General features: G+C 34.8%; 1 protein-coding gene across 1 annotated transcript; it reads left to right on the plus strand.

Moving 5' to 3' along the window:
* The first annotated feature begins 41 nt into the window (after positions 1–41).
* Positions 42–5,883, plus strand: LOC114404415 (protein PHYLLO, chloroplastic-like). The gene is made up of 8 exons (XM_028367378.1): positions 42–78; positions 160–284; positions 356–550; positions 4,699–4,809; positions 4,957–4,989; positions 5,159–5,243; positions 5,581–5,672; positions 5,830–5,883. The coding sequence occupies exons 1-6, from the start codon at positions 42–44 to the stop codon at positions 5,165–5,167; spliced, it is 510 nt and encodes a 169-aa protein (XP_028223179.1). The 3' UTR covers positions 5,168–5,243; positions 5,581–5,672; positions 5,830–5,883.
* The last annotated feature ends 9,128 nt before the right edge of the window (positions 5,884–15,011 follow it).

Raw genomic sequence — 15,011 nt, forward strand, 5'->3', positions numbered from 1 at the left:
ATCTAAAAATAAGCTCTATTTCACCTAGATATCTAGCTTTGATGGTTGCCACCTTAGATTTTGGGAAATTTAATTCATGTACCATAGAAAAAAGAAGAAAATTATTCATTTGCCAGGTTATTTCTAGTTGTTATGTTTATCTGTTGTATTTGTCTGAAGTTTGTCTCTTGTATTATCAGTTGGATCATGCCAATGAATTATCAAACTCCCTGAAAGAAAGTGCCAATATTAACACTGTTTGGGCATCGCTTATTGTTGAAGAATGCACAAGACTTGGTTTGATGGTGAGATGATCTGATAAATATTACATATGCACGAATATTAATGCATGATTCTGATTTATTCTTTTGTTTAGTATTTGTGTATTGCTCCTGGATCTAGACCTTCCCCTGTTGCTGTTGCTGTTGCAAGTCACAAATTAATCACATGTATTTCATGCTTCGATGAGCGTTCACTTGCATATCATGCTGTTGGATATGGAAGAGGATCTCACATTCCAGCAGTAGCCATTACATCATCAGGCACTGCAGTTTCCAACCTTCTTCCTGCTGTATGTTTCATTAATATTGCTTGTTTTACATGGATGTCCTTATTTTCATGAATTTATTTTAGGGTAAAATACATTTTTGGTTCCCCTATAATGCTCAATCTGCAATTTTGGTCTCCTAGATACTTTTATTTTTCACTCAATGTTTGACCATGGATAATCAATTAACGGTCAACTAACAGAAGAACCAAAATCGCTGATTTTGAAAAATTGGGGGACTGAATGTCTTGATTTGGAAATAGGGGGACCAAAATTGCGGATTGAGCATTATAGGGGACCAATAGTGTATTTTAGCCTTTATTTTATTTTGAATGTGTGATGATTATTAATTTCTTTCCTGTGACTTGGTTTGTTGTCATTCTGAATGCTGTTGCTAATACATGCATTGTTGGAGTTCAATTGGTTGCTTTGCTGGCTCTTTTTTTGCACTTAGTTTTTATTTTTATTTCCATCAACTTGATTTGTAGTTTTCTCTTTGAGTTTAATTCCCCTCAAGGTTTGAATTGTATTTGCTTTTAGAGTTTAATTCAAATTCACTAACTATGATAAAAATCTGATCATAAATTATCAATTATGATAAGAGTATTGATTTTTATAATAATTATTTAAAAATCGTATCTAAAATAATTTTTTAGAATAAATAATACATAGTAAATAATTTATGCACTGAAATTTTATAAAAACTTTTTACACTTTTATTTAATTATAAATTATCATATATGTTAAGTCTGTTAACTTTTATAATAATTAATTTAATAATTTTTTATATGTCATCATTTCTAGTTAGTTGATTGAAAGTGTAAAAAACTTTTACACTATTATTTAATCACAAACTGTCATATGTGTGATAAATTTATTGATATTCATGATAATTATTATTAAAGTTATATGATAAATATTTCTAGTTGATTGATAATATAATATTCTTGCACAAACAATGCACATGCCTATTAATTAACTCAATATTAAATTAATTTACAATTTTTTTTTTACATTTGACAGTATATCAAAATAAAACTTATGCTTTTATACAAAAACATGAGATCCTTAATGCACGTTGGTTTTATATTTTGTTATATTGTGTTCATGTATTTTTTTATTTTTTTTATACAGTGTTCTTGTATTCAATATACTTAAAAATGAAACACTTTCATGCATTCAAGTATACCAAACAAAATTCCAACACTATATTTTGGAGAAATATGGTTTCAATGTGTATTCTTTTTCAAATTTGTAAGAAGAATTTATTACTGTTTATGGTTAATATGGGCTGATATATATTTTTCCTGTAGGGACTGCAACCTAATCTACTAACTACTACTGAACTCTAATGCAGGTCAAGTCTGATCTGGCTAAAAATATCCAATCATTAGAACCAAACTCTAAATGTTATGTCTTGTAATGAGTGATTCTCTTACACTCTGAAGTATAACAATTTTACCTTATAAGGGTTCAATTCAATCAAAGTAAAATGGAAAGCGTTTCCTTATTTATCAAATATGTTTATGTTTTGTAATGTTCTTCTACTAATATGTGGCGAGCTTAATCCAAAGTGATCTTTCTTTTGGAACTATCCAGTTGAATAGCAGCATATTTTCAGCCTTGAACTTTATATTTTATTTGTGACTGTTCTTCTTTAAGAGTGGTTTATGAATGTGGTATTGATATTTGATGCACGATAACTGGCCTTCTGTCAGGTAAAGGTTCAACTTCTTATTGCCATTACTTTAATAACATTAAATACTAATTCTTTAGCCGCTCCCAGATTGAGTTAGATGAGCTGGAAAGTGTTTCCATTCTGTCCATGACCCTTGCATGGGATGAATTTTCCTTCTCTACTTTTCAAGAAGCCCATTATTCGCTTCAAGATTCTCTAGACCAGGTGCCTGACATGCCTTTTTGATATCTTTTCTGTTTTGTTGTTTTATTTACCATCATTCCCTGCTTCTATCATTTTTCATGTAATTTGGAATATTTAAAGTTAAATGGTCAATTCTTTTTTGTATCAGTTTTTACACCTTTGTGAATGAAAAAAGGGAATCTTTCATTATGGTTTGGTTGGGCCTTTCTCTTTGTTTCCTATAATCTAGAGGATCCTTATCTTCTTCTTGGGTTCTGAAAAAATAAAAACATCTACTCCCTCCTGTATTTATGCTTGATGTTATTTCCTACGGTGTGGGTTATGTGTCATGTCTGGTCTACGATTGACACATGGAAATCCAAATGCACTAGAGCTGCCCTCAAAAAACTCAATTTGGTAGAAGATAGATCTATTCCAAGGGTACAAGCTCATTTCTTTCCTAAGAATATGTAAGTTTTACTTGCAACTAGTTGTTACTTCCCTGAATGCCAATATTTGTTTGACATGTTTCTTTAGTTGATATTTGTCTTTTGCATTTTCTTTTCCTTGGGTCTGGTTAAATGTTAATGCTCAAAAGGCTATTTTCGTTATTGTTGTATTTTTTTGTATTATATGCTAATATTTTAAGATTTAAATACAATGCAGTGCAAACTATATTTGGGCCAAGCCCATATACTTTCAATAGTCTAATTCTAACTCAATCCATAATAACTCTTTAACATTGTTCCCAAATCCCAAGTTTGAGCATAAATATTAATCATGCCTAGCTTGTTACAAATGAAATAACAGTGTTTTCCGGTCACAACCTTTGGCTAACAATTTATGGGTAAGCTTGTCTCCCTAAGGCAGGACCATCAACCATCTAGCAATTCTTCATTCCAGGTCAGCTTCCTTTCTCCCTTTCTTTCTTATACATAGTCTTATGGTGTACCCCTGGCCATCTTTGATTTTCCTTTTATCTGCACCCCTGGCTTCTGTATTTGGACCTCTGGTTTGTGTTCTCTGTTAACTGCCCCTTGTTCCTCAGCTTTTGTATCAGTATTCCGTGTGGTGGTATAAAAATTAGAACAAAGGGAGCATAATGTTGTTTGTTCTTATTATGTTGTAGTTTTGAATTGTATAATGGTTTTTTTTAAGAGTGTCTATTATGCTAATGAAAAAGGATACGTTCACTGCACATTCAAAATTCATTTATGTTAATCACTAAATATGCATTATAATATTCATAATTAAATTCCTATGCTGCCATATAGTGCTCATCCAAAGTGATGGATGATGCTTTATTTCTAGCTTGGTCTTGGTTAAAAGCTAGAGAGAAAGATTTCAACACTCTTTTTAATCACTGGTCTACCAATCTTTCAGAGTCTTTTGGTTAAGTTGGGTTGGGTTTCCTGTATCTTCTGTGGTGGGGTCTTGGTTGGGTTCTTCTCTTTTTTGGAGGGCGGCACCATAGGTGTCTTGTATTTGTTCATCTTTCATCCGTACCTCTGGTACTGATATGTTTATATTAATACTATATATTTTCTGCCTTCCAAAAAAAAAAATTCATAATTAAATTGTGCCTTCCTCAATGTGGGAAAGAGGAAGGGAAAATTAATCACAATGTGGGAGGATGAAGTGGGGCCAGAATATGTAATGGTAATGGTTAGCAAACAAGTTATTTAGGAGAGACAAGATTCAACAAAGGCTGGAAAAGAGGAAGGGAAAATTAATCACAATGTGGGAGGATGAATTTGTGCGATGTAGCCAGTTTCCTTCTTTGATCCTTAAGGACAAGGCTGTAGCTCCAAGAAAGGGCCATGTTAGGACACATGGTTCAGTCATGGAGTAGACAACATAAGAGTTGGTCAGGAAAAAGACAGATCAGGAAGCTGGTTAGCAGGAGTTAGTGAGTAATGATGAGTTGGAACTAGTTAGTTAGACTTGGGCATTGTTGAGAGCAGGCCAGCCAGTTATTTAATTTTAACTTGCTAATCACATTTCTAGTATGCATGCTAAAGTGAACATAAGTATCATCACAAGTATGTTCAGCTTAGCAATAACATAAATATTGAAAAATTACAATGTTTTGTTACATTTATGTGGTGCCACTGCCTAGCTACTTGCTAAGAAACTTCTGTGTTTTAACCAACATGTTATTTTGCAGAAAAGTTGGCATCTAATTTTTTAGCCATTGAAATGCCTTCCCTGGCTTGCTGTGGAAAATGTCTTAATTTATGGTTTAAGAAGGATCTGATTAATATCTGACTAGTTGCACATTTTACATACCTTGTTTTCTATGGTATTTTAGAGTCCAAAGAAGGTCAACTTGGTTGCTGCTCTGGTTCGTGGTATGCTTGTTAAAGATGCATCGATGCAGTTGGAATCGACAATAAAACGAGCAGCAAAAACTGTATATCAGGTAGTAACACTAGGTATTTTCATTGTCACCTCATTGGACAAGCTTGCAAAATCTATAATTTTAATGATCTGCTAATATAATATGTATTGTAAGACATTTTTCTGAAGGATTTACTGATCCTTGTTTTGTTTTTAACTAATGGAGCAGGTTAAAGAGTTCCATAGAAGAGATGGTTTTGAGGTAGCAAGTGCTGACAAGATGGCTAAGTCATGCATGGTTTATTTTGAAATGCATCTATCCCTAAGGAAAAAAATAATTACAAAAGCTTTTAATGGTAGTTATAGTATCTACAAGGAAACTTTTTGTAACCAGGTCTATTGCCTTTTTGTTTGAGTAACTGGACATGCAGGTACAATAATTGTTGTTGAAGATGACAAGGGACCTGAAAGAGGAATGCCGAGCTTCAATTCTGAGTTACCCAATTCCAATTCATGGTAAATTTTGTCTTTGCAATAGTTCTTGGATTAGGCTTTGCATATGTGGAAAAATCTTGTTCATTTGTTCAATCATTTTCTTTACTTTCTGCTGAATTTTTGTTGTGAAAGCTTTGTTTTACTTATTAGTTGCTCACTCGTGTGGTACATAAGATGTTTGTTGTGGTTTTACATTGAGATGTTTTTATTAGCCCTTTAATGATGTTGGATGATACTCAGAATATTTATAGCATTGTGATATTTGTGGTTGCTTGGTTTTCTTTGTTTATGAATAAGGAATAAAATACTAAAAGGGTGATACTTAGAATATTTATAACATTGTCGTATTTATAAACAGGGTTGAGGATGTTACAAGAGTTTGGGATCCTTGCTGACCAGTGACTAGGGTTGAGGATTTTACCAAGAGTTGAAGACCGTTGCTGCTAGAATGTATGCAGCTTTTCTTTGTAAATGAATTTGAGCTAGTTGTAAGATTGTCACAATAGTTTTCCTAGCTATAGGAATTTGTTGGTTTTGAGCCAATTGATGACAATCATAGTCTTCCAGGCTGAGAGGTAGTTGATTTGTTGTCTCTTTTGATGTGTAGGTCAAGGTAAAGAGAAACGTTGTTAATTAGTATCCTTTTAAGGTAAAAAAAAAAGGAAGATTTTACCTATAAGCGGAGCTTCACAAAGGTACGTAGCATTTATGATTTAACTGTTTGTTGGGTTGACTTGGTTTTCTTCAGTTTTGTAGAAGGTACTAAGATGTAGGCATGCTAGATCCTTATTGCTTGACTGTTGACTATCCAAGCATTCTGGTAATACTAATTTCATATGGCTTATACTCATTTCAAGCTTTCTGGTAATACTCATTTCATAACGGCACTTAAAATTTTTTCAGTTGGATGGAAAGGCTACTTGTGTGTTACTGATTTCATATGGCTTATACTCAATTGGATGGAAAGGCTACTTAAAATTTTTTGTTTTTCTACTCTACTCTAGGTCCATTCTAGGTTTCTCTTTGACTCCTTGTTTGCTTTTGTGTGCTTTTCATTGCTTTAATTATTGAATAATCCTTGAAAATTTGTCTTGTTAAAACTCTATTGGTTTAGCTTTCATTTCATTTTTTTTTATCTTTGCTTATTGTTTGTCTCTTTGTTTCCTTGCTTGTGATTTGTCATATAGGGAATTGGAAAGGAGGATTGATGTCATACCTTGAAGAATTTGAGTCAAGAAGCAAGGGGTCAACCACAATTGAGGACTTTTTTTTTGTAATTTTGTAATTGACAATTTGCTTTGCTTTCAAATTTTGTAACAAAAAGGCCTTTCATTGGAAGTAAGTTGGGAGCCTCCAATAGGTCACCCTACTTCCATTTGTGTGTAATAATTTTAGGCAATTTTCCCTTCGGATAGTGAGTGTTTTGTTGGGAACCTTAAATAAGATCATCCAAACACTCTTAGGATCCGCCTAGTTTGCATTTCTTGCACTTCAATTTCTTGCTTACTTTCATAGCTTATTTTCTTTACTCTCCATTGTCAAACCGCCTAGGTAGCTTGTCTTTGCTTATTGTTTGTCTCTTTGTTTCCTTGCTTGTGATTTGTCATTTAGGGAATTGGAAAGGAGGATTGATGTCATACCTTGAAGAATTTGAGTCAAGAAGCAAGGGATCAACCACCTTAAGAGCTATTGGACTAAGAAGCACTCCAAATTGAGTGAAACATCAAAGATAGAATAGCCATCACAATTGAGGACTTTTTTATTTGTAATTTTGTAATTGACAATTTGCTTTGCTTTCAAATTTTGTAACGACAAGGCCTTTCATTGGAAGTAAGTTGGGAGCCTCCAATAGGTCACCCTACTTCCATTTGTGTGTAATAATTTTAGGCAATTTTCCCTTAGGATAGTGAGTGTTTTGTTGGGAACCTTAAATAAGATCATCCAAACACTCTTAGGATCCGCCTAGTTTGCATTTCTTGCACTTTAATTTCTTGCTTACTTTCATAGCTTATTTCCTTTACTCTCCATTGTCAAACCGCCTAGGTAGCTTGTCTTTGCTTTTTGTTTCCTTGCTTGTGATTTGTCATATAGGGAATTGGAAAGGAGGATTGATGTCATACCTTGAAGAATTTGAGTCAAGAAGCAAGGGGTCAACCACCTTAAGAGCTATTGGACTAAGAAGCACTCCAAATTGAGTGAAACATCAAAGATAGAATAGCCACCACAATTGAGGACTTTTTTTTTGTAATTTTGTAATTGACAATTTGCTTTGCTTTCAAATTTTGTAACAAAAAGGCCTTTCATTGGAAGTAAGTTGGGAGCCTCCAATAGGTCACCCTACTTCCATTTGTGTGTAATAATTTTAGGCAATTTTCCCTTAGGATAGTGAGTGTTTTGTTGGGAACCTTAAATAAGATCATCCAAACACTCTTAGGATCCGCCTAGTTTGCATTTCTTACACTTTAATTTCTTGCTTATTTTCATAGCTTATTTCCTTTACTCTCCATTGTCAAACCGCCTAGGTAGCGTGTCTTTGCTTATTGTTTGTCTCTTTGTTTCCTTGCTTGTGATTTGTCATATAGGGAATTGGAAAGGAGGATTGATTTCATACCTTGAAGAATTTGAGTCAAGAAGCAAGGGGTCAACCACCTTAAGAGTTATTGGACTAAGAAGCACTCCTAATTGAGTGAAACACCAAAGATAGAATAGCCACCACAATTGAGGACTTTTTTTTTGTAATTTTGTAATTGACAATTTGCTTTGCTTTCAAATTTTGTAACAAAAAGGCCTTTCATTGGAAGTAAGTTGGGAGCCTCCAATAGGTCACCCTACTTCCATTTGTGTGTAATAATTTTAGGCAATTTTCCCTTCGGATAGTGAGTGTTTTGTTGGGAACCTTAAATAAGATCATCCAAACACTCTTAGGATCCGCCTAGTTTGCATTTCTTGCACTTCAATTTCTTGCTTACTTTCATAGCTTATTTTCTTTACTCTCCATTGTCAAACCGCCTAGGTAGCTTGTCTTTGCTTATTGTTTGTCTCTTTGTTTCCTTGCTTGTGATTTGTCATTTAGGGAATTGGAAAGGAGGATTGATGTCATACCTTGAAGAATTTGAGTCAAGAAGCAAGGGATCAACCACCTTAAGAGCTATTGGACTAAGAAGCACTCCAAATTGAGTGAAACATCAAAGATAGAATAGCCATCACAATTGAGGACTTTTTTATTTGTAATTTTGTAATTGACAATTTGCTTTGCTTTCAAATTTTGTAACGACAAGGCCTTTCATTGGAAGTAAGTTGGGAGCCTCCAATAGGTCACCCTACTTCCATTTGTGTGTAATAATTTTAGGCAATTTTCCCTTAGGATAGTGAGTGTTTTGTTGGGAACCTTAAATAAGATCATCCAAACACTCTTAGGATCCGCCTAGTTTGCATTTCTTGCACTTTAATTTCTTGCTTACTTTCATAGCTTATTTCCTTTACTCTCCATTGTCAAACCGCCTAGGTAGCTTGTCTTTGCTTTTTGTTTCCTTGCTTGTGATTTGTCATATAGGGAATTGGAAAGGAGGATTGATGTCATACCTTGAAGAATTTGAGTCAAGAAGCAAGGGGTCAACCACCTTAAGAGCTATTGGACTAAGAAGCACTCCAAATTGAGTGAAACATCAAAGATAGAATAGCCACCACAATTGAGGACTTTTTTTTTGTAATTTTGTAATTGACAATTTGCTTTGCTTTCAAATTTTGTAACAAAAAGGCCTTTCATTGGAAGTAAGTTGGGAGCCTCCAATAGGTCACCCTACTTCCATTTGTGTGTAATAATTTTAGGCAATTTTCCCTTAGGATAGTGAGTGTTTTGTTGGGAACCTTAAATAAGATCATCCAAACACTCTTAGGATCCGCCTAGTTTGCATTTCTTACACTTTAATTTCTTGCTTATTTTCATAGCTTATTTCCTTTACTCTCCATTGTCAAACCGCCTAGGTAGCGTGTCTTTGCTTATTGTTTGTCTCTTTGTTTCCTTGCTTGTGATTTGTCATATAGGGAATTGGAAAGGAGGATTGATTTCATACCTTGAAGAATTTGAGTCAAGAAGCAAGGGGTCAACCACCTTAAGAGTTATTGGACTAAGAAGCACTCCTAATTGAGTGAAACACCAAAGATAGAATAGCCACCACAATTGAGGACTTTTTTTTTGTAATTTTGTAATTGACAATTTGCTTTGCTTTCAAATTTTGTAACAAAAAGGCCTTTCATTGGAAGTAAGTTGGGAGCCTCCAATAGGTCACCCTACTTCCATTTGTGTGTAATAATTTTAGGCAATTTTCCCTTAGGTTAGTGAGTGTTTTGTTGGGAACCTTAAATAAGATCATCCAAACACTCTTAGGATCCGCCTAGTTTGCATTTCTTGCACTTTAATTTCTTGCTTACTTTCATAGCTTATTTTCTTTACTCTCCATTGTCAAACCGCCTAGGTAGCTTGTCTTTGCTTATTGTTTGTCTCTTTCTTTCCTTGCTTGTGATTTGTCATTTAGGAAATTGGAAAGGAGGATTGATGTCATACCTTGAAGAATTTGAGTCAAGAAGCAAGGGATCAACCACCTTAAGAGCTATTGGACTAAGAAGCACTCCAAATTGAGTGAAACATAAAAGATAGAATAGCCACCACAATTGAGGACTTTTTTTTTTGTAATTGACAATTTGCTTTGCTTTCAAATTTTGTAATAAAAAGGCCTTTCATTGGAAGTAAGTTGGGAGCCTCCAATAGGTCACCCTACTTCCATTTGTGTGTAATAATTTTAGACAATTTTCCCTTAGGATAGTGAGTGTTTTGTTGGGCACCTTAAATAAGATCATCCAAACACTCTTAGGATCCGCCTAGTTTGCATTTCTTGCACTTTAATTTCTTGCTTACTTTCATAGCTTATTTTCTTTACTCTCCATTGTCAAACCGCCTAGGTAGCTTGTCTTTGCTTATTGTTTGTCTCTTTGTTTCCTTGCTTGTGATTTGTCATATAGGGAATTAGAAAGGAGGATTGATGTCATACCTTGAAGAATTTGAGTCAAGAAGCATGGGGTCAACCACCTTAAGAGCTATTGGACTAAGAAGCACTCCAAATTGAGTGAAACATCAAAGATAGAATAGCCACCACAATGGAGGACTTTTTTTTGTAATTTACAATTTTCTTTGCTTTCAAATTTTGTAACAAAAAGGCCTTTCATTGGAAGTAAGTTGGGAGCCTCTAATAGGTCACCCTACTTCCATTTGTGTGTAATAATTTTAGGCAATTTTCCCTTAGGATAGTGAGTGTTTTGTTGGGAACCTTAAATAAGATCATCCAAACACTCCTAGGATCCGCCTAGTTTGCATTTCTTGCACTTTAATTTCTTGCTTACTTTCATAGCTTATTTTCTTTACTCTCCATTGTCAAACCGCCTAGGTAGCTTGTCTTTGCTTATTGTTTGTCTCTTTGTTTCCTTGCTTGTGATTTGTCATATAGGGAATTGGAAAGGAGGATTGATGTCATACCTTGAAGAATTTGAGTCAAGAAGCAAGGGGTCAACCAGCTTAAGAGCTATTGGACTAAGAAGCACTCCAAATTGAGTGAAACATCAAAGATAGAATAGCCACCACAATTGAGGACTTTTTTTTTGTAATTTTGTAATTGACAATTTGCTTTGCTTTCAAATTTTGTAACAAAAAGGCCTTTCATTGGAAGCCTCCAATAGGTCACCCTACTTCCATTTGTGTGTAATAATTTTAGACAATTTTCCCTTAGGATAGTGAGTGTTTTGTTGGGCACCTTAAATAAGATCATCCAAACACTCTTAGGATCCGCCTAGTTTGCATTTCTTGCACTTTAATTTCTTGCTTACTTTCATAGCTTATTTTCTTTACTCTCCATTGTCAAACCGCCTAGGTAGCTTGTCTTTGCTTATTGTTTGTCTCTTTGTTTCCTTGCTTGTGATTTGTCATATAGGGAATTAGAAAGGAGGATTGATGTCATACCTTGAAGAATTTGAGTCAAGAAGCATGGGGTCAACCACCTTAAGAGCTATTGGACTAAGAAGCACTCCAAATTGAGTGAAACATCAAAGATAGATTAGCCACCACAATTGAGGACTTTTTTTTGTAATTTACAATTTTCTTTGCTTTCAAATTTTGTAACAAAAAGGCCTTTCATTGGAAGTAAGTTGGGAGCCTCCAATAGGTCACCCTACTTCCATTTGTGTGTAATAATTTTAGACAATTTTCCCTTAGGATAGTGAGTGTTTTGTTGGGCACCTTAAATAAGATCATCCAAACACTCTTAGGATCCGCCTAGTTTGCATTTCTTGCACTTTAATTTCTTGCTTACTTTCATAGCTTATTTTCTTTACTCTCCATTGTCAAACCGCCTAGGTAGCTTGTCTTTGCTTATTGTTTGTCTCTTTGTTTCCTTGCTTGTGATTTGTCATATAGGGAATTAGAAAGGAGGATTGATGTCATACCTTGAAGAATTTGAGTCAAGAAGCATGGGGTCAACCACCTTAAGAGCTATTGGACTAAGAAGCACTCCAAATTGAGTGAAACATCAAAGATAGAATAGCCACCACAATGGAGGACTTTTTTTTGTAATTTACAATTTTCTTTGCTTTCAAATTTTGTAACAAAAAGGCCTTTCATTGGAAGTAAGTTGGGAGCCTCTAATAGGTCACCCTACTTCCATTTGTGTGTAATAATTTTAGGCAATTTTCCCTTAGGATAGTGAGTGTTTTGTTGGGAACCTTAAATAAGATCATCCAAACACTCCTAGGATCCGCCTAGTTTGCATTTCTTGCACTTTAATTTCTTGCTTACTTTCATAGCTTATTTTCTTTACTCTCCATTGTCAAACCGCCTAGGTAGCTTGTCTTTGCTTATTGTTTGTCTCTTTGTTTCCTTGCTTGTGATTTGTCATATAGGGAATTGGAAAGGAGGATTGATGTCATACCTTGAAGAATTTGAGTCAAGAAGCAAGGGGTCAACCAGCTTAAGAGCTATTGGACTAAGAAGCACTCCAAATTGAGTGAAACATCAAAGATAGAATAGCCACCACAATTGAGGACTTTTTTTTTGTAATTTTGTAATTGACAATTTGCTTTGCTTTCAAATTTTGTAACAAAAAGGCCTTTCATTGGAAGCCTCCAATAGGTCACCCTACTTCCATTTGTGTGTAATAATTTTAGACAATTTTCCCTTAGGATAGTGAGTGTTTTGTTGGGCACCTTAAATAAGATCATCCAAACACTCTTAGGATCCGCCTAGTTTGCATTTCTTGCACTTTAATTTCTTGCTTACTTTCATAGCTTATTTTCTTTACTCTCCATTGTCAAACCGCCTAGGTAGCTTGTCTTTGCTTATTGTTTGTCTCTTTGTTTCCTTGCTTGTGATTTGTCATATAGGGAATTAGAAAGGAGGATTGATGTCATACCTTGAAGAATTTGAGTCAAGAAGCATGGGGTCAACCACCTTAAGAGCTATTGGACTAAGAAGCACTCCAAATTGAGTGAAACATCAAAGATAGATTAGCCACCACAATTGAGGACTTTTTTTTGTAATTTACAATTTTCTTTGCTTTCAAATTTTGTAACAAAAAGGCCTTTCATTGGAAGTAAGTTGGGAGCCTCCAATAGGTCACCCTACTTCCATTTGTGTGTAATAATTTTAGGCAATTTTCCCTTAGGATAGTGAGTGTTTTGTTGGGAACCTTAAATAAGATCATCCAAACACTCCTAGGATCCGCCTAGTTTGCATTTCTTGCACTTTAATTTCTTGCTTACTTTCATAGCTTATTTTCTTTACTCTCCATTGTCAAACCGCCTAGGTAGCTTGTCTTTGCTTATTGTTTGTCTCTTTGTTTCCTTGCTTGTGATTTGTCATATAGGGAATTGGAAAGGAGGATTGATGTCATACCTTGAAGAATTTGAGTCAAGAAGCAAGGGGTCAACCAGCTTAAGAGCTATTGGACTAAGAAGCACTCCAAATTGAGTGAAACATCAAAGATAGAATAGCCACCACAATTGAGGACTTTTTTTTTGTAATTTTGTAATTGACAATTTGCTTTGCTTTCAAATTTTGTAACAAAAAGGCCTTTCATTGGAAGTAAGTTGGGAGCCTCCAATAGGTCACCCTACTTCCATTTGTGTGTAATAATTTTAGACAATTTTCCCTTAGGATAGTGAGTGTTTTGTTGGGCACCTTAAATAAGATCATCCAAACACTCTTAGGATCCGCCTAGTTTGCATTTCTTGCACTTTAATTTCTTGCTTACTTTCATAGCTTATTTTCTTTACTCTCCATTGTCAAACCGCCTAGGTAGCTTGTCTTTGCTTATTGTTTGTCTCTTTGTTTCCTTGCTTGTGATTTGTCATATAGGGAATTAGAAAGGAGGATTGATGTCATACCTTGAAGAATTTGAGTCAAGAAGCATGGGGTCAACCACCTTAAGAGCTATTGGACTAAGAAGCACTCCAAATTGAGTGAAACATCAAAGATAGAATAGCCACCACAATTGAGGACTTTTTTTTGTAATTTACAATTTTCTTTGCTTTCAAATTTTGTAACAAAAAGGCCTTTCATTGGAAGTAAGTTGGGAGCCTCCAATAGGTCACCCTACTTCCATTTGTGTGTAATAATTTTAGGCAATTTTCCCTTAGGATATGAGTGTTTTGTTGGGAACCTTAAATAAGATCATCCAAACACTCCTAGGATCCGCCTAGTTTGCATTTCTTGCACTTTAATTTCTTGCTTACTTTCATAGCTTATTTTCTTTACTCTCCATTGTCAAACCGCCTAGGTAGCTTGTCTTTGCTTATTGTTTGTCTCTTTGTTTCCTTGCTTGTGATTTGTCATATAGGGAATTGGAAAGGAGGATTGATGTCATACCTTGAAGAATTTGAGTCAAGAAGCAAGGGGTCAACCAGCTTAAGAGCTATTGGACTAAGAAGCACTCCAAATTGAGTGAAACATCAAAGATAGAATAGCCACAACAATTGAGGACTTTTTTTTTGTAATTGACAATTTGCTTTGCTTTCAAATTTTGTAACAAAAAGGCCTTTCATTGGAAGTAAGTTGGGAGCCTCCAATAGGTCACCCTACTTCCATTTGTGTGTAATAATTTTAGACAATTTTCCCTTAGGATAGTGAGTGTTTTGTTGGGCACCTTAAATAAGATCATCCAAACACTCTTAGGATCCGCCTAGTTTGCATTTCTTGCACTTTAATTTCTTGCTTACTTTCATAGCTTATTTTCTTTACTCTCCATTGTCAAACCGCCTAGGTAGCTTGTCTTTGCTTATTGTTTGTCTCTTTGTTTCCTTGCTTGTGATTTGTCATATAGGGAATTAGAAAGGAGGATTGATGTCATACCTTGAAGAATTTGAGTCAAGAAGCATGGGGTCAACCACCTTAAGAGCTATTGGACTAAGAAGCACTCCAAATTGAGTGAAACATCAAAGATAGAATAGCCACCACAATTGAGGACTTTTTTTTGTAATTTACAATTTTCTTTGCTTTCAAATTTTGTAACAAAAAGGCCTTTCATTGGAAGTAAGTTGGGAGCCTCCAATAGGTCACCCTACTTCCATTTGTGTGTAATAATTTTAGGCAATTTTCCCTTAGGATAGTGAGTGTTTTGTTGGGAACCTTAAATAAGATCATCCAAACACTCCTAAGATCATCCAAACAAATAAGGGTTTAGGGTTACTTGACAAATTCGGGTTTAGGGGTATTTGACTAATGAGGGTTTATAGGTAGTTGAGTAATTA

This window comes from Glycine soja, unplaced genomic scaffold (assembly GCF_004193775.1).
Source record: "Glycine soja cultivar W05 unplaced genomic scaffold, ASM419377v2 tig00033679_1_pilon, whole genome shotgun sequence".
NCBI lineage: Eukaryota > Viridiplantae > Streptophyta > Magnoliopsida > Fabales > Fabaceae > Glycine > Glycine soja.

What these genes read in the sequence shown, in the direction of transcription:
- LOC114404415 (XM_028367378.1), top strand. Translation starts at nt 42, where the DNA reads ATGGTTGCCACCTTAGATTTTGGGAAATTTAATTCAT. An exon ending in TTTCCAACCTTCTTCCTGCT is followed by an intron (nt 551 to 4,698) that starts GTATGTTTCATT and finishes ATGGTATTTTAG; the next exon opens with AGTCCAAAGAAGGTCAACTT. An exon ending in CAGCAAAAACTGTATATCAG is followed by an intron (nt 4,810 to 4,956) that starts GTAGTAACACTA and finishes CTAATGGAGCAG; the next exon opens with GTTAAAGAGTTCCATAGAAG.